Here is a 19,899-nt window from a genome sequence, read left to right as displayed (position 1 = left end):
ATGGCCCTTGTTTTTCTAATGTTCTGTGTTACATCAAAATAAATATATTCGTGTCTGATCTGATGTCTTTGTTGTTCAAACTTTTTAATTGTAATATTCATACAGTCACTGAGAGACTAGTGCAATACACAAACTGACACAGAAACATGGACACGGCCCTTGTGAAAGTTTTGAGTGAGGAACAAGGATCTCACAAAGACCATGAACAGGCAATACTGTATGTGTAATTTTTCCCGTTCTGGGCGTTTTTTTTTTTTTACAGTGGGCAGCTCTTCCCCTAAAATGTCGCCGACTCACCGAACTATCGGTCTATCAATGTTGTTATTCTTGCTTTGTAGAAACCGCCTGCGGAGAAAAGCAAATGAAACCCAAATCATTTTCAAGACAGTGAATATCCCTTATTCTGAACTTGACCCCATCGTTGTTAATCTCATATAAACAACAAGTGTGAGACCCACATGGTCCCTTGTATAGTGCACTACTTTGGACCTGGGTCCATAGGGCTCTTGTTAAAAGTAGTGCACTATCACACTGAGTGTACATAAACATTAGGAACACCTTCCTAATATTGAGATGCCCCCTTTTGTCCTCAGAACAGCCTCAATTTGTCGGGGCATGGACTCTACAAGGTGTCGAAAGTGTTCCACAGGGATGCTGGTCCACGTTGACTCCAATGCTTCCCACAGTTGTGTCCAGTTGGCTGGATGTCCTTTGGGTGGTGGACCATTGATGATATACACAGGAAACCCAGCAGCATTGCAGTGCTTGACAAACTCAAACCAGTGCGGCTGGCACCTACTAACACACCCCGTTCAAAGGCACTTACAGTAAATATTTTGTCTTGCCCATTCATCCTCTGAATGGCACACATACACAATCCAAGTCTCAAGGCTTAAAAATCCTTCTTTAACCTGTCTCCTCCCCTTCATCTACACTGATTGAAGTGGATTTAACAAGTGACATCAATAAGGGATCATAGCTTTCACCTGGTCAGCAGGTGTTCCTAATGTTCTGTCCACTCAGTGACTAGGGCGCCATTTGGGACGCACACAGGCCTTGTATTTGTACTTTAACTTTCAATCAACACAAGTTGTGTCCATTATTGGCAAAGATGGATATATATATAACTTACCCAACAACACTGGCCAGGTTGGAATGATGGATATATAACTTACCCAACAACACTGGCCAGGTTGGAATGATGGATATATAATTTACCCAACAACACTGGCCAGGTTGGAATGATGGATATATAACTTACCCAACAACACTGGCCAGGTTGGAATGATGGATATATATAACTTACCCAACAACACTGGCCAGGTTGGGATTATGGATATTGTCACGTCCTGGCCAGCAGAGGGAGTAATTGTATTAGTTTTGGTCAGGACGTGGCAGAGGGTTTGTGTTTTGTATGTATTTCTACGTTCTGTCTAGTTTAGTTTTTCTACGTTCTGTCTAGTTTAGGTTTTCTATGTTTAGGTTTGGGTGCTGGACTCTCAATTGGAGGCAGGTGTTTCTAGTTGCCTCTGATTGAGAGTCCTATATAGAGGTGTGTGTTTGGTTTGGGTTTTTGTGGGTAGTTGTATTTGCACTGCTGTTTGTCTAGCCTGCAAATCTGTTAGCTGTCGTTCTGTTTCTTGTTTTTTCCCCCCCGTTACTCACTTTAAATAATAAATTAAAGTATGAGTATTCCGGTACCCACTGCGCCTTGGTCTTCTCTCCAGTACGACAACTGTGACAGATATATATAACTTACCCAACAACACTGGCCAGGTTGGGATCCAAATAGATATAGTTGTGTGAGTATCCTAAGGATTCACTGTAGGATACCATGAACACCTGGTACTCTGCATCCAGTTGTCTACGGGCTTGAAGTGCAATCTGGTACAGCTGGGAAGACATACACACATACATATATACACACACACATACATATATATATATACACACACACACACACACACACACACACACACACACACATATCACACACACACACACACACACACACACACACACACACACACACACACACACACACACACACACACACACACACACACACACACATACATTCTAGCTCATTCTACTACAGTATAGTAACAGTGCACACATCAATGTATGGATTGGATTTAAAAACCTCACAAGTTTCCCTAAATCACTAAATGTCTTTAATTTCTACAAGATCAGTATGTTACGTACCTTCTGGCCCATGTAAAAAGGAACCACATTGTCATCCTCAGCGTGTAGGAAAAGGATACGAGTGGTCAAGGTCTTTAAACTGCATAAAGCAAACACAATAACCCAACGTCAGTAGTTTTCTAGCTACAGTACGAGATTAGAGGATTCTAGCTACAGTACGAGATTAGAGGAGTCTAGCTACAGTACGAGATTAGAGGAGTCTAGCTACAGTACGAGATTAGAGGATTCTAGCTACAGTACGAGATTAGAGGAGTCTAGCTACAGTACGGGATTACAGGAGTCTAGCTACAGTACGAGGTTAGAGGATTCTAGCTACAGTACGAGATTAGAGGATTCTAGCTACAGTACGAGATTAGAGGAGTCTAGCTACAGTACAAGATTAGAGGAGTCTAGCTACAGTACGAGATTAGAGGAGTCTAGCTACAGTACGAGATTAGAGGAGTCTAGCTACAGTACGAGATTAGAGGAGTCTAGCTACAGTACGAGATTAGAGGAGTCTAGCTACAGTACGAGATTAGAGGAGTCTAGCTACAGAACGAGATTAGAGGAGTCTAGCTACCAGAGTAGGGTTGCATTTCAAATGGCACCCTATTGCCTATAAAGACAAAGGATCTGATCGTGGACTACAGGGTACGAAAGGCCAAGCACGCCCCCATTCACATCGACAGGGCTGCAGTGGAGCGGGTCGAGAGCTTCAAGTTCCTCGGTGTCTACATCACTAAGGATCTATCATGGTCCACACACATCAACACAGTCATGAAGAGGGCACGACAACACCTCTTCCCATTCTGGAGGCTAAAAAAAGATTTGACATGGGACCTCAGATCCTCTAAAAGTTCTACGGCTGCACCATTGAGAGCATCCTGACCGGTTGCATCACCGCTTGTTATGGCAGCTGCTCGCCATCCAACCGCAAGGCGATACAGAGGATAGGGGCCCGAAATCCTTGCCTTCCAGGACCTCTGTACCAGGTGCTGTTAGAGGACTTGCCTAGTTAAATAAAATAAAAAATAAAATCGTCGAAAGGCGCTAAATACTGTCAAGACTCCAGCCACAGACTGTTCTCTCTGCTACCACACGGCGGTACCGGAGCGCCAAGTCTGGGACCAAAAGGCACCTGAACAGCTTCTACCCCCAAGCCATAATACTGATGAACAGTTCATCTTTTATCTTTTATTTTTTATTTAACTAGGCAAGTCAGTTAAGAACAAATTCTTATTTACAATGACAGCCTACCCCGGCCATACCCTCCCCTAACCCGGATGACGCTGGGCCAATTGTGCGCCACCCTATGGGACTCCCGATCACGGCCGGTTGTGATACAGCCCGGGATCGAACCAGGGCCTGTAGTGACGCCTCTAACACTGAGATGCAGTGCTTTAGACCGCAGCACAACTCGGGAACCTCAAATGGCTTCCTGGCCTATTTACATTGACCCCCCCCCCCCCTTTATTATTTATTTATCTGAATTATTCTCTTGCACCCACTGGGCTCTACCCACACACTCACTACACTGACACTCCAACACACACTACATACACTAACACACACAAAACACACATGCATACTGACGCCACAGTTGATGCTTTCACTCTTCCCATAAGCTGCTACTCTGTTTTATTATCTGTCCTGATTGCCTAGTCACTTTTACCCCTACCCACATGTACATACTGTATTACCTGGTACCCCTGCACATTGACTCAGTACTGGTACTCCTTGTCTATAGCCATGTTATTACCTGGTACCCCTGCACATTGACTCAGTACTGGTACTCCTTGTATATAGCCATGTTATTACCTCGTACCCCTGCACATTGACTCAGTACTGGTACTCCTTGTATATAGCCATGTTATTACCTCGTACCCCTGCACATGGACTCAGTACTGGTACGCCTTGTATATAGCCATGTTATTACCTCGTACCCCTGCACATGGACTCAGTACTGGTACGCCTTGTATATAGCCATGTTATTACCTGGTACCCCTGCACATTGACTCGGTACAGGTACTCCATGTATATAGCCATGTTATTACCTCGTACCCCTGTCCTGCACATGGACTCAGTACTGGTACTCCTTGTATATAGCCATGTTATTACCTCGTACCCCTGCACATTGACTCAGTACTGGTACTCCTTGTATATAGCCATGTTATTGTTTTTTGTGTTACTATGAACTTTTTTATTTAGCAAATATTTTTCTTACTTTTAACTCTGCATTGTTGTTTTAAGGGCTCCTCAGTATTTCACTGTAAGGTCTACCTACACCTGTTGTATTTGGCGCATTTGACCAATAACATTTGATTTTATATAGTGCAGTGCACTACCTCTGACCAGAGCCCTATAGGTCAAAATGTGTGGCACTATACAGTAGTGTACTATGGGACACAGCCATCCTCTACCTGTGTTGTCATGGTAACACAGGCGGTACTTACTTTTCATCGTTAGCGAACACCATGTTGTTGCTTTGCATGACGTGATGAAGAACGCTCTCAAAACCTGGAAGATAGTGATACATCTGAATATAGAAGGGAACAACAATATCAGTTCAGAAATGTTTTGAGCTTAACTAGTCCCAGAGTAGAGCAATATGGGTCAAATATACAGGAAGGAGATGGATGGATGGATTGCTGGATCATTCTTCTGAAACAGGGAAATTAAGCCATCTCTGGGTTTCATAGTGCAATAACACACTGTTACACAAGGCCGCAGGCAGGCAGATAGGCAGACGGACAAGAGTGAGAGAGAGAGAGAGACACCTCACCATGCTGAGGGGATGGCTGGCTACTTCCTCCTCCATATTGGTGTACGGAGCCTCCAGGATCACACCATCAACAGCATAGCTTGGCTCCAGATCTGCTTGTGTTATGTTCCTCAGATGACGTGCTCTTTCTCTGGCCAACTCCATTGCTGTCAAGCCGAACATGCAAACATGTCATGACAAACATGGAAACATGTCAAGACAAACATGGAAACATCTCAATACAAACCTGGAAACATCTCAATACAAACCTGGAAACATGTCAAGACAAACATGTCAAGACAAACCTGGAAACATGTCAAGACAAACATGTCAAGACAAACATGGAAACATGTCAAGACAAACCTGGAAAAATGTCAAGACAAACATGGAAACATGTCAAGACAAACCTGGAAACATCTCAATACAAACCTGGAAACATGTCAAGACAAACATGTCAAGACAAACATGGAAACATGTCAAGACAAACCTGGAAAAATGTCAAGACAAACATGGAAACATGTCAAGACAAACATGGAAACATTTCAAGACAAACAAGTCAAGACAAACATGGAAACATGTCATGACAAACATTTTTGTCATAGATCCATTATTAATGGTATGTTCAATCAGTGACTTCTTTAGAGTTACATAATCAATGCTTGAACTGCATGCCCAAAAGTAATGTTTACCCATTAAAGATACAGTCCAGGATCTTAAAGCACAACAAATGTTTACACAGTACCAGTTTGGACACACCTACTCATGCAAAGCTGTCATCAAGGCAAGGGGTGGCTTCTTTGAATAATCTCAAATATAAAATATTTTAGTTACTACACGATTTCATGTGTTATTTCATAGTTTTGATGTCTTCACTATAATTCTACAATGTAAAAAATAGTAAAAATAAAGAAAAACCCTGGAATGAGTAGATGTGTCCAAACTTTTGACTGGTACTGTTTATATATATACGAATTGCAAAACAAAAAGCAGGATGTAAAATTACATTTGAAATGGAGGACGTAGTACCCCAAAAAAAACTGGGACCCGGTTTGGCTTTTGAGCACCACTATCAAAACTACTGGCTGAAATTATACAAAAGTTCCGGAGCATCACTTTAAATTGTTTGGAACGTGTGTAGAGTACGACTCCCTTTCTTTTATACAGTTTATTCTCCCTCAGTCAGCACCTCTACACATTTTTGTGGGGTGTCATGCTTTTTAATAGAGGTTCTATCAGTGGCCCCTGCATAAACTCCAGCTGCATACTGAACATTGAGATTGTGTTGAGGCCAGTCACTGACGTTGGCAGCACAAGCAGACTGGCACGCAGGACCAGTCACTATCAAGACCATTCACTATCAAGACCAGTCACTATCAGGACCAGTCACTATCAGGACCAGTCACTATCATGACTATCAGGACCAGTCACTATCAGGACCAGTCACTATCAAGACCAGTCACTATCAGGACCAGTCACTATCAGGACCAGTCACTATCAAGACCAGTCACTATCAGGACCAGTCACTATCAGGACCAGTCACTATCAGGACCAGTCACTATCAAGACCAGTCACTATCAGGACCAGTCACTATCAGGACCAGTCACTATCAGGACCAGTCACTATCAGGACCAGTCACTATCAAGACCAGTCACTATCAGGACCAGTCACTATCAGGACCAGTCACTATCAGGACCAGTCACTATCAAGACCAGTCACTATCAGGACCAGTCACTATCAGGACCAGTCACTATCAGGACCAGTCACTATCAAGACCAGTCACTATCAGGACCAGTCACTATCAGGACCAGTCACTATCAAGACCAGTCACTATCAGGACCAGTCACTATCAGGACCAGTCACTATCAAGACCAGTCACTATCAAGACCAGTCACTATCAAGACCAGTCACTATCAAGACCAGTCACTGTCAGGACCAGTCACTATCAAGACCAGTCACTATCAGGACTAGTCACTGTCAGGACCAGTCACTATCAGGACCAGTCACTATCAAGACCAGTCACTATCAGGACCAGTCACTATCAGGACCAGTCACTATCAAGACCAGTCACTATCAGGACCAGTCACTATCAAGACCAGTCACTATCAGGACCAGTCACTATCAAGACCAGTCACTATCAGAACCAGTCACTATCAAGACCAGTCACTGACGTTGAAAACAACAGGAAAAATAACAATTGAGTGCACCTCCAAATCAGATGAATAAATTGTGAAATCGAAAATCATTGTAGCTTTGAAGGTAGATAAACGAACTAGATCAGAAGTGCTCAAATGTCCTCGGTGGCAAATGTCCGGTTCGATATTGTCATTTATCGGCGTAGTAACAAACCCCCCAGCTCGTAACCCAAACTAACCCCTCTTGTTGGCAGAGAGAAAAATTAGCAGTTTTAAACCTAATTTCCTGCAGGTTTTTTTGTATGTTTTTTGTTGTTGACGGTATTGACCTCCGTTCTGGGTCCGGCCCATGGTCCACCTATTGAGGTATGACTGAACTAACTAAACCTTTATCAGAGTCCGCTCACTTTGATCTGAACACTTCTGACTTTGTTCATCACCACTGACAAAATATATGTCCGGTTCTCTACACTTTTCCCTGTCATGGATTTAAAAACATATTTGATTGGTGTAGGAACTGTCTGGAACTGGTGTAGGAACTGGTGTAGGAACTGTCTGGAACTGGTGTAGGAACTGGTGTAGGAACTGGTGTAGGAACTGGTGTAGGAACTGTCTGGAACTGGTGTAGGAACTGGTGTAGGAACTGTCTGGAACTGGTGTAGGAACTGGTGTAGGAACTGGTGTAGGAACTGTCTGGAACTGGTGTAGGAACTGTCTGGAACTGTCTGGAACTGGTGTAGGAACTGTCTGGAACTGGTGTAGGAACTGGTGTAGGAACTGTCTGGAGCTGGTGTAGGAACTGGTGTAGGAACTGTCTGGAACTGGTGTAGGAACTGTCTGGAGCTGGTGTAGGAACTGTCTGGAGCTGGTGTAGGAACTGTCTGGAACTGGTGTAGGAACTGTCTGGAACTGGTGTAGGAACTGTCTGGAACTGGTGTAGGAACTGTCTGGAACTGGTGTAGGAACTGGTGTAGGAACTGTCTGGAGCTGGTGTAGGAACTGGTGTAGGAACTGTCTGGAACTGGTGTAGGAACTGTCTGGAGCTGGTGTAGGAACTGGTGTAGGAACTGTCTGGAACTGGTGTAGGAACTGTCTGGAGCTGGTGTAGGAACTGGTGTAGGAACTGTCTGGAACTGGTGTAGGAACTGTCTGGAGCTGGTGTAGGAACTGGTGTAGGAACTGTCTGGAACTGGTGTAGGAACTGTCTGGAGCTGGTGTAGGAACTGGTGTAGGAACTGTCTGGAACTGGTGTAGGAACTGTCTGGAACTGGTGTAGGAACTGTCTGGAACTGGTGTAGGAACTGTCTGGAACTGGTGTAGGAACTGTCTGGAACTGGTGTAGGAACTGTCTGGAACTGGTGTAGGAGCTGTCTGGAGCTGGTGTAGGAACTGTCTGTAACTGGTGTAGGAACTGTCTGGAGCTGGTGTAGGAACTGTCTGGAGCTGGTGTAGGAACTGTCTGGAACTGGTGTAGGAACTGTCTGGAACTGGTGTAGGAACTGTCTGGAACTGATGTAGGAACTGGTGTAGGAACTGGTGTAGGAACTGTCTGGAGCTGGTGTAGGAACTGGTGTAGGAACTGTCTGGAACTGGTGTAGGAACTGTCTGGAACTGGTGTAGGAACTGGTGTAGGAACTGGTGGGAGTAACTCACCCTGTTCCTGTATCTTTACAGCAGCGTTGGTGGCCACCCTGCGGAGACAGTTCACACATCTTCATTTTGGGGAAAAGAGTCTAGAATGAAACCCAGGGTGAATCCCAAATTGACCGCTAAGCCTTAAACCCTCTGCACTTGTGGAGATCTTAACCTGTTGGGTCTAGGGGGCAGCATTTGCACGTCTGGATAAAAAAAATGTACCCGATTTAATCTGGTTACTAATCCTACCCAGTAACTAGAATATGCATATACTTATTATATATGGATAGAAAACACTCTAAAGTTTCCAAAACTGTTTGAATGGTGTCTGTGAGTATAACAGAACTCATTTGGCAGGCAAAACCCTGAGACATTTTCTGACAGGAAGTGGATACCTGATGTGTTGTATTGACTTTAAACCTATCCCATTGAAAAACACAGGGGTTTAGGAATATTTTGGCACTTCCTATTGCTTCCACTAGATGTCACCAGCAAAGTGTTTTGAGTCTTCAGGAGGGAGATCTGACCGAACAAGAGCCATGGAAGGATGATGTCCCATTAGACACCTGGCGCGCGAGTTCATGTTGGGTACCCTCGTTCCAATACGTTATAAAAGAGTATGCATTCGTCCACCTTGAATATTATTCATGTTCTGGTTAAAAAAGGCCCTAATGATTTATGCTATACAACGTTTGACATGTTTGAACGAACGGAAATATATTTTTTCCCCTCGTTCATGACGAGAAGTCCGGCTGGCTTACATCATGTGCTAACGAGACGGAGATTTTTGGACATAAATGATGAGCTTTTTTGAACAAAACTACATTCGTTATGGACCTGTGATACCTGGAAGTGACATCTGATGAAGAGAATCAAAGGTAATGGATTATTTACATAGTATTTTCGATTTTAGATCTCCCCAACATGACGTCTAGTCTGTATCGCAACGCGTATTTTTCTGGGCGCAGTGCTCAGATTATTGCAAAGTGTGATTTCCCAGTAAGGTTATTTTTAAATCTGGCAAGTTGATTGCGTTCAAGAGATGTAAATCTATAATTCTTTAAATGACAATATAATATTTTACCAATGTTTTCTAATTTTAATTATTTAATTTGTTACGCTGACTTGACTGCCGGTTATTGGAGGGAAACGATTTCCTCAACATCAATGCCATAGTAAAACGCTGTTTTTGGATATAAATATGAACTTGATAGAACTAAAAATGCATGCATTGTCTAACATAATGTCCTAGGAGTGTCATCTGATGGAGATTGTAAAAGGTTAGTGCATCATTTTAGCTGGTTTTATGGTTTTGGTGACCCTGTCTTTGACTTGACAAAACATTACACACAACTCTTGTAAATGTACTGTCCTAACATACTCTAAATTTATGCTTTCGCCGTAAAACCTTTTTGAAATTGTAAAACGTGGTTAGATTAAGGAGATGTTTATCTTTCAAATGGTGTAAAATAGTTGTATTTTTGAAAAATTTGAATTTTGACATTTATTTGGATTCAAATTTGCCGCTCTTGAAATGCACCTGCTGTTGATGGAGTGCACCACGGGTGGCACGCTAGCGTCCCACCTAGCCCCAAGAGGTTAAGAGAATTTTGATTAGTATAACCAATGGTGAACCTTCCACCTAGCCTATCAGAGGGCAGGGTGGAGATACTACCAGATAGGTTAAACCTGTCAAATACTCCACAAATACGTAAGTCTTAGGAGTCCATTTGAGATGCTTCTACACCTGCATTGCTTGCTGTTTGGTGTTTTAGGTTGGGTTTCTTTACAGCACTTTGTGACATCAGATGATGTAAGAAGGGCTTAATAAATACATTTGATTGATTGATTGATTGATATTGGGCCCAAATGTTTCAACAACAACAAAACAAAATGCAAAATACCAGGAGATACTCACTCACCCAGTGCCCAAGGAATGTCCCCACAGACAGACCTGGCTGGTCCTGCTGCGTGTCTTTACCCACTGGTACAGATAGAGGGCGTCAGAGGTCATCCCAACCTCACTGGGTTCCCCACTGGAATCTCCATAACCTGGGGGAGAGGCAAGGTGACAAAAGAAGACCTTTGATTCATGATGTCACTATGGCTGCTTTCAACATGGGTAGACTATATTTACACTCTGCTACCATGACAACAAATCTGATGCAAAAAAAAAAAAAAGATGTAATGAATTGCAAAATATTAAATATATTTACTCTCCAGACGTCTAAGAGAGCAACACTACGTTAACTACATGAAGTCCTATTTTCGTTTGAATTAATGAATTCATAAATTAATGCATTTTTATTTACATGTCAAATCGCCATACATTACGGGATTATTTGACACATCTGAGTTTTTGTAATGGTTTTTGTAATGCTTACCTCTGTAGTCCAGTGACAGTACATGATACCCTGCTGCACTTAGGATCTAGAAAATAGAACGCCTTGGTTAGGACATCCTTATTTTAACCAATAGTCCAAAATCCATTATTTCAGACTAGAACAACATACAGTACCTTCACAAGTTCCACTCTGTGGTTTATGGCCCTTTGGACATGACAGGACAGTTTGAGAGTTTAGTAACATAAAACAAAACAAAAAAAAAATCCTTCTCATTCATTGAAACAACACTAGGATGACTATGGTATATCTGTGGAACAAACCAAGTGATTTCACTGATTTACTTAATCTCGGGAACTAAGAATCAAACAAGTGACTACTGGGACGTATTCATCATGCACAAAATGGAAGAAAACGTACTGAAACAGGGAACCTGTTCTTATTTTCCAAAAGGAACACTCATTTTCTATTTCCAAAACATTTTACCATGGTGTTCCCTAATGAACATTACCCTGATGATGTAATAATACCCACTGGACTTCATTAGGTGTCTACCATGATGTGCATCCCAAATGGCCCCCTATTCCCTATACAGTGCACTACTTTTGACCAGGGCCCATACCTCCCTCACCCATAGGGCTCTGGTCGAATGTAATGCACTATATAGGGAATAAGGTTCCATTTAGGATACACACAGGGTCTCGACCCCAACACTAGACCCACCTGGAGCCCACGTTGCCGTGGAGATAGATGATAACAGGAGAACCATCTCCCAGAGTCTCACTGTACCACTCAGGGCCGGCCCCCTGGGCCTTCTCCCATTGGCTGTCGGGAACCGTATGCCTAAGAGACACAGACAGCACAAACAAACAGTGCAGAGTGAAGTTGCTTAAGTTACTTTTTACACTTAAGTAACCACAACTAAGCCCAAAAACAGATTGTATTTGAAAATAACATTAATTTCATAGCTTGATTGCACTGAGACACAATCACATACACTATATATACAAAAGTATCTGGACACCCCTTCAAATTTGGCTATTTCAGCCACACCCATTGCTGACAGGTGTATCAAATCGAGCACACAGCCATCCTATCTCCATAGACAAGCATTGGCAGTAGAATGGTCCCTACTGAAGAGATCAGTGACCTTCGAAGTGGCACCATCATAGGATGCCACCTTTCCAACAAGTCAGTTCTTCAAATTTCTGCCCTGCTAGAGCTGCCCTGGTCAATTGTAAGTGCTGTTATTATGAAGTGGCAACATTTAGGAGCAACAACGGCTCAGCTGGGAAGTGGTAGGCCACACAAGCTCACAAAACGGGACCGCCGAGTGCTGAATCGAGTAGTGTGTAAAAACAGTTTGTCCTCGGTTGCAACACTCACTACTGAGTTCCAAACTGCCTCTGGAAAGCAGAATCAATGAGTTAACTTGCCGAAATATTCTGAAATAACTGTTTGTTTTTTAGAAAGAAAAGCTTCAAATGAACATGGTCTAATTGACAAAACAAACAAAAACACATATTGAAGTTTAGTTTTCTTAATGAACCTGAAAATCAGTCGATATTTTGGGTTGTTTATCAAAATTAGCTGTCTAACTCCTTGATAATGTTTTGTAGTATACCCGTCTGCAATGATTGAAAAACACTTGACTAGTGAAAACAACAATGGGGGCCCCTATGGGCCCTGGTCAAAAGTAGTGCACTATGTAGGGAATAGGCTACCATTTTGGGGTCAAAAGTAGTGCACTATGTAGGGAATAGGCTACCATTTTGGGGTCAAAAGTAGTGCACTATGTAGGGAATAGGGTGCCATTTTGGGGTCAAAAGTAGTGCACTATGTAGGGAATAGGGTGCCATTTTTGGGTCATAAGTAGTGCGCTATGTAGGGAATAGGCTACCATTTTGGGGTCAAAAGTAGTGCACTATGTAGGGAATAGGCTACCATTTTGGGGTCAAAAGTAGTGCACTATGTAGAGAATACGGTGCCATTTTGGGGTCAAAAGTAGTGCACTATGTAGGGAATAGGCTACCATTTTGGGGTCAAAAGTAGTGCACTATGTAGAGAATACGGTGCCATTTTGGGGTCAAAAGTAGTGCGCTATGTAGGGAATACGGTGCCATTTTGGGGTCAAAAGTAGTGCACTATGTAGGGAATAGGCTACCATTTTGGGGTCAAAAGTAGTGCACTATGTAGGGAATAAGCTACCATTTTGGGGTCAAAAGTAGTGCACTATGTAGAGAATACGGTGCCATTTTGGGGTCAAAAGTAGTGCGCTATGTAAGGAATACGGTGCCATTTTGGGGTCAAAAGTAGTGCACTATGTAGGGAATAGGGTGCCATTTTGAGACGTATCCACTGACTTACCATACACCCAGTGAGATCCCCTCCTCTGGAATGAGGTAGAAGTTTAGAGTGTGGTTCAGGGAGAGCTCTGCTGGACTGGTCAGGTCCACAAGGTACGGAAACCTTACTGATCACAGATTTCAAAAACAAAAGGAAGTGATCAGTCTTTATTCAGTTCCTACCTGTCTGATCATTCCATGTAATAATATGACAGAACACATAGTAGTTTGCTGTATATACAGTCAACACGGTGTGCAGCGTAGGCAGAGGCAACATTCAATGATGTCATTTCCTCATTTTACACCATGTGAGTTTTCAATAGGGTCAGACTGAACTCCACTACTTACACCAGTGAGAAAAGACAACGTGGCCTAGTATCCACGGAAACAGGCAGAGAATGACAGGCAGAGAGATGTAGACGATACACTGCAGTAAGATCGCCTTCTTCAGTATGGATAACCCCGGAGAACTGTAACATAAAGATAAGAAAACTTTATTGTCCAAAATGGAAATTTATCTTTGACGCTCTGGCTTTCATTCACTGAGACTTATGTAGGTAGAATGATGCCGTTGAAAATGGTCTGAACATGCATGAGAGGCCTTATAACAGGGCGAAACAATAGTAACCTAGTGCTGTGTATTATAACAACTTTACAATACATTACACATCTATATACTCGTAGATTATACACTGGTAGGCTATGACATGTTAGTCCACCAGAGGGCTGTCTCTCTCTGTAATTGACCTTGGGGACAACGTTAGCTGTGACAACACTGAAACAAGTGAAAATACAGTCCTAGAGGCTGGCTTCTGAGCATGAAGGCTACAGTACTTACCACTGTGACCGTTCACTTGTAACAGTATTCAGTTTGCAGTAAGACTTCTTATTTTCAGACCCAGGGGTTTCCTTGCTGTCCATGGTCTTAGTTTCGTTTTCTGTATCAACTGTTTCCCTCATTTTGAAGGGGAAACTAAACTGCAGAGATTTTACTGACAGAAATAGTCGAGAGATTATAGTAGGTTTACTTCCTGGCGACAGCAAGGCTTGGGAAATATGAGGTGAAGGGTTGTCTCTGTGTAATAGGAAGCTGATTGGCTGAAAAGGCTAATAAACGTCAACATGTTGATTAGGCTTCACACAAACACACACACACACACACACACACACACACACACACACACACACACACACACACACACACACACACACACACACACACACACACACACACAGGGATATGAGTTGTGTTTGACAACAACAGGCTACAGAGGAGAGGGAAATCAAGAGCCCTAATAATTATAGGTCAAATAAAGAGAATTACAGCTTTTCACTGTCGTTAACCTATATTACACTGTTTAGTTTACACTCATAACAAAGCTAAAGCAACTTACTGTTTAAGTTTTCAATGTTACGAAGGCATGTTTTATATAACATGTAGCCCTATTTAGGCTATTCAATTATTTGCAAAGTTTGGTATGTGTCTATATATATATATATATTTTTTTTTTAACCATAAAAAAATATGTGATTCCCTCGTTTCATATTAAACACATACTTCTAAACAGATGAATTGTTGCCTTCCTTGCCTGTGAAAAGAGTCTGAGGGCCTGGAAGAGGAATTTCAACTCTGGTGGACGCGGCGCGTCAGTGACTTCATCCGTGCGACTCCGGAGCGTTTCACTGCGTCACCACCCCTTCCTCTCCGAGGAGCTTTTCAAAATCCTACAGGAGAGATGCAGCTGACTCGGAAGGTCTTTTAGCCTGCTGAACGAGAACAAACCGTTTGACAACAGAAGTATAACATATACTAGGTTACCTGGGTTACGCTAGCCTCAAATAAGGAGTTTAATCAATACGTTTCGGGAAGGGTTTATTTGAGAGAAAATCAAAACCTTTTTTTATTTTTATGGAAGGACGGACGTTTCTGAAACTTCCGTAACGGTCTCCCTAAAACTCGACCAGAGAAGAGGGGATAGGCAGCCGTCGACTCAGTGGAGTTTCTGTGGGTAAGTTTGTAGCCATTGTAAAACAAAAATAAAATAAATAATAGTATGTCAAATTACCTGAATTGCCTGTGGACTATAATGATCACAAAAGGCTGATAAAGAGAGACAGTCTAGTTTAGCTTTTGTAGCATGTCGAACCCCCGCCGACGACATTTCAACTTGTCCCTGATTCACTTTTTCTTTCTTCAAAACACTTTTCTTTACCTTGGCTGGACATTGACATACTAGGCCGTTGTTTTGTGATGATGATGATGATGATGATGCTTTGAGACAGTTCCATATTAATAACACATTTGACAAGAGCCTCCAGTAAGTGCCACGTTACAATGTATCTATTTTACAATCACGTTGCTACAACGTAACAAGCAGAATAGCCTGATTTGGTTGCAACACGTTGATTAAACGGAATCCGTGCACGGGTTAATAGACTAGGAGTTCTTTGTCCCTAGCTGGCTGCCCAGGGAAAAGTAAAGTAGTCTTTGTATTTGTCAGATTAGTAATATTACTGTTAGATAAGTAGTATTTAGCTTCATCCTGTAATTTCGTCTTTATGATGACAATCTTATATCGGTGCATGGTCATTGCCAATAAATACGTTTTTGTTTTGTAAACATTCCCAGCACAGTTTAACATTCACGTGAAAGTGCTGTAAATGTATTAAACAAAATGTCATTTCTTACTTTTTTTAAAAACCTGGGAATCATGACATTATGGTGTTTGATGTTATGCATGTTTTTCGTGTACTGGCATTGTACTGATGACTTGTTGCACCTGTTGTGATGTACCTTTTCACTCAACAGACAGATGTTGTTTAGTCAAGACTGTAAATCATTAACATTTAAATAATACTGGTAGACCCTTTTTATCAGATATATGGACACATTTCTACTCGGTTACTAGCACATGGTTAAATACCTGTATGTGAAAATGTTATATACTGTCACAAATGGCACCCTTTTCACTATGTATGTAGTGCACTACTTTTGACCAGAGCCAAATGGGCCCTTAGTCAAAAGTAGTGCACTATATAGGGAATGTGGTGCCATTTTGGACACTGTTTTTATTGTCTGGCATGATGATTCTGAATCATCACAGGGATCTCTGGTAGTGAGTATATCAGTCAGTCAGTAGATCAGTCAGTAGATCAGTCAGTCAGTAGATCAGTCAGTAGAGCAGTCAGTCAGTAGATCAGTCAGTCAGTAGATCAGTCAGTAGATCAGCCAGCCAGTAGATCAGCCAGTAGATCAGTCAGTCAGTAGATCAGTCAGTAGATCAGTCAGTAGATCAGTCAGTAGATCAGCCAGCCAGTAGATCAGCCAGTAGATCAGTCAGTAGATCAGTCAGTAGATCAGTCAGTCAGTAGATCAGTCAGTAGATCAGCCAGCCAGTAGATCAGTCAGTAGGTCAGTCAGTAGATCAGTCAGTAGATCAGCCAGCCAGTAGATCAGCCAGTAGATCAGTCAGTAGATCAGTCAGTAGATCAGTCAGTAGATCAGTCAGTCAGTAGATCAGCCAGTAGATCAGTCAGTAGGTCAGTCAGTAGATCAGTCAGTAGATCAGTCAGTCAGTAGATCAGTCAGTAGATCAGTCAGTAGATCAGTCAGTCAGTAGATCAGTCAGTAGATCAGTCAGTAGATCAGTCAGTAGATCAGTCAGTCAGTAGATCAGTCAGTCAGTAGATCAGTCAGTAGATCAGTCAGTCAGTAGATCAGCCAGTAGATCAGTCAGTCAGTAGATCAGTCAGTAGATCAGTCAGTCAGTAGATCAGTCAGTAGATCAGTCAGTCAGTAGATCAGCCAGTAGATCAGTCAGTCAGTAGATCAGTCAGTAGATCAGTCAGTCAGTAGATCAGTCAGTCAGTAGATCAGTCAGTAGATCAGTCAGTCAGTAGATCAGTCAGTAGATCAGTCAGTCAGTAGATCAGCCAGTAGATCAGTCAGTCAGTAGATCAGTCAGTAGATCAGAGTCAGTAGATCAGTCAGTAGATCAGTCAGTCAGTAGATCAGTCAGTCAGTAGATCAGTCAGTCAGTAGATCAGTCAGTCAGTAGATCGATCAGTCAGTAGATCAGTCAGTCAGTAGATCAGTCAGTAGATCAGTCAGTCAGTAGATCAGTCAGTCAGTAGATCAGTCAGTCAGTAGATCAGTCAGTCAGTAGGTCAGTCAGTAGATCAGTCAGTAGATCAGTCAGTCAGTAGATCAGTCAGCAGATCAGTCAGTAGATCAGTCAGTAGATCAGTCAGTCAGTAGATCAGTCAGTCAGTAGATCAGTCAGTCAGTAGGTCAGTCAGTAGATCAGTCAGTCAGTAGATCAGTCAGCAGATCAGTCAGTAGATCAGTCAGTAGATCAGTCAGTAGATCAGTCAGTCAGTAGATCAGTCAGTCAGTAGATCAGTCAGTCAGTAGGTCAGTCAGTAGATCAGTCAGTAGATCAGTCAGTCAGTAGATCAGTCAGTAGATCAGTCAGTCAGTAGATCAGTCAGTCAGTAGATCAGTCAGTAGATCAGTCAGTCAGTAGATCAGCCAGTAGATCAGTCAGTCAGTAGATCAGTCAGTCAGTAGATCAGTCAGTAGATCAGTCAGTCAGTAGATCAGTCAGTAGATCAGTCAGTCAGTAGATCAGCCAGTAGATCAGTCAGTCAGTAGATCAATCAGTCAGTAGATCAGTCAGTCAGTAGATCAGTCAGTAGATCAGTCAGTCAGTAGATCAGTCAGTCAGTAGATCAGTCAGTAGATCAGTCAGTCAGTAGATCAGCCAGTAGATCAGTCAGTCAGTAGATCAATCAGTCAGTAGATCAGTCAGTCAGTAGATCAGTCAGTATATCAGTCAGTCAGTAGATCAGCCAGTAGATCAGTCAGTCAGTAGATCAGTCAGTAGATCAGTCAGTCAGTAGATCAGTCAGTCAGTAGATCAGTCAGTAGATCAGTCAGTCAGTAGATCAGCCAGTAGATCAGTCAGTCAGTAGATCAGTCAGTCAGTAGATCAGTCAGTAGATCAGTCAGTCAGTAGATCAGTCAGTAGATCAGTCAGTCAGTAGATCAGCCAGTAGATCAGTCAGTCAGTAGATCAATCAGTCAGTAGATCAGTCAGTCAGTAGATCAGTCAGTAGATCAGTCAGTCAGTAGATCAGTCAGTAGATCAGTCAGTCAGTAGATCAGTCAGTAGATCAGTCAGTCAGGAGTAGATCAGCCAGTAGATCAGTCAGTCAGTAGATCAGTCAGTAGATCAGTCAGTCAGTAGATCAGTCAGTAGATCAGTCAGTAGATCGGTCAGTAGCTCAGCCAGTAGGTCTACAGGGAGTGGGACGACCAAACATATGATGCAGCAGGTGTCCAGATGAACCTCGTCTTCTGATTCCCCTGCGCCAGTCTTCTCTGCTTTGGTCCAATCTACAGTCACAATGACCCACTGTAGGGGTCAAGCCCTTTGGAGCTACGGGTCTATTTTACTGACAGCTTAGAGCCTTCTAGAAAAATATCAAATCACAATCAGGGCCCGTAGAGTATGAGTGCTGATCAATGATCAGTTTGACCTTTAAGATCAGACAGATCCTAGATCAGCACAACTACTCTGGAGTTGCTTTGTGGATACGAGGCCTGTCTTGGATTTTTACTGTGATCTTACGATGGTAAACTGACTAGCTGGATAAGGGATTCATGTGTGATCAGCTGGCCATGTTGCTAAACCAGCAATCATGGTTCACTTGAATGAGATTAGCAGATGCAGAAGCTGAAGAACACTGATTGTGGATGCGTCCCGAATTGCATCCTACGGACCCCGGTCAGAAGTAGTATGCTATATAGGGAATAGGATGCCGTTTGGGACGGGCCGTATGGTTTGGACAGCCCATTGTCTGAGTTGAATAGGGACTCTCAGCCTGACTGGAGGAGTTGGAGGAGGAAGGGACACCTGGCTAATGCTGGCTTCTATGAAGGACCGTGATGACGTCACCGTGACAACGGGCAGCTGGAGGTGGTGGGTGGTACCAAAGCTACTTACCTCTATCTGGGGATAGTAATATGTTTACGTACGCGTGTGTTTGGTGTTTTTGAAATAAGTTCACTATTTTAATAGTATCATTAAAAAAATAATGTAATTCCCTGAGAGGCTGGCGCTCTACAGCTGCGTAGGTGCCGGTGAGATGGAAGCGAACAGGCGGAGGCAGACAGAGAGAGAGAGACGCTTCTCAGCTACAGCCAAGACTAGCTAACTTGTAGCAGCCGCTATCTTATCTATCATCCCATATAACAGTGCTGTGTTGACTGGTGGAGACTAGAGAAGCTAGCTGTTTTAGGATTTTTTATTAAATAAATAATTTGTTCGCCCCAGTTTAATAATTGGTATAATTAAGGTTAATAATGGGTATACTATGGTTAGGGTAATAATGGGTATACTATGGTTAGGGTAATAATGGGTATACTATGGTTAATAATGGTAATACTATGGTTAGGGTAATAATGGGTATACTATGGTTAGGGTAATAATGGGTAT

The 19,899-nt window shown here is 42.6% G+C and overlaps 2 protein-coding genes across 5 annotated transcripts in view; one reads left to right on the top strand and one right to left on the bottom strand.

Moving 5' to 3' along the window:
* Window positions 1-63: 63 nt before the first annotated feature.
* Window positions 64-14,481, bottom strand: LOC106603106 (lysophosphatidylserine lipase ABHD12). Of its 2 annotated transcripts, none has more exons than XR_014380332.1 (13): window positions 14,238-14,481; window positions 13,748-13,869; window positions 13,422-13,527; window positions 11,778-11,897; window positions 11,231-11,261; window positions 11,097-11,142; window positions 10,635-10,764; window positions 8,731-8,768; window positions 4,967-5,112; window positions 4,638-4,720; window positions 2,206-2,284; window positions 1,133-1,893; window positions 64-345 (listed from the first exon to the last, which is right to left on the bottom strand). XR_014380332.1 is itself a non-coding variant. In XM_045709893.2 (13 exons), the coding sequence occupies exons 1-13, from the start codon at window positions 14,357-14,359 to the stop codon at window positions 294-296; spliced, it is 1,209 nt and encodes a 402-aa protein (XP_045565849.2). In that variant the 5' UTR covers window positions 14,360-14,480; the 3' UTR covers window positions 64-293. The 2 variants fall into 2 exon arrangements, 1 of the variants encoding a protein (XP_045565849.2); XM_045709893.2 differs by having other exon boundaries at window positions 1,760-1,893; window positions 14,238-14,480.
* Window positions 14,482-15,091: 610 nt separating this feature from the next.
* The window catches only part of nin (ninein (GSK3B interacting protein)), a 102,384-nt gene continuing 97,576 nt past the window's right edge, over window positions 15,092-19,899 (top strand). For 2 of the 3 annotated variants that reach the window (XM_045709715.2, XM_082960701.1), the window contains exon 1: window positions 15,092-15,408. The gene's annotated coding sequence lies outside the window, so the exon portion shown is untranslated. The remainder of the gene's footprint in view (window positions 15,409-19,899) is intronic. The other variant, XM_082960725.1, reaches the window with a different exon arrangement.

Source organism: Salmo salar, chromosome 01 (assembly GCF_965601325.2).
Source record: "Salmo salar chromosome 01, fSalSal1, whole genome shotgun sequence".
NCBI lineage: Eukaryota > Metazoa > Chordata > Actinopteri > Salmoniformes > Salmonidae > Salmo > Salmo salar.
This window is presented reverse-complemented; position numbering and strand designations above follow the sequence as displayed.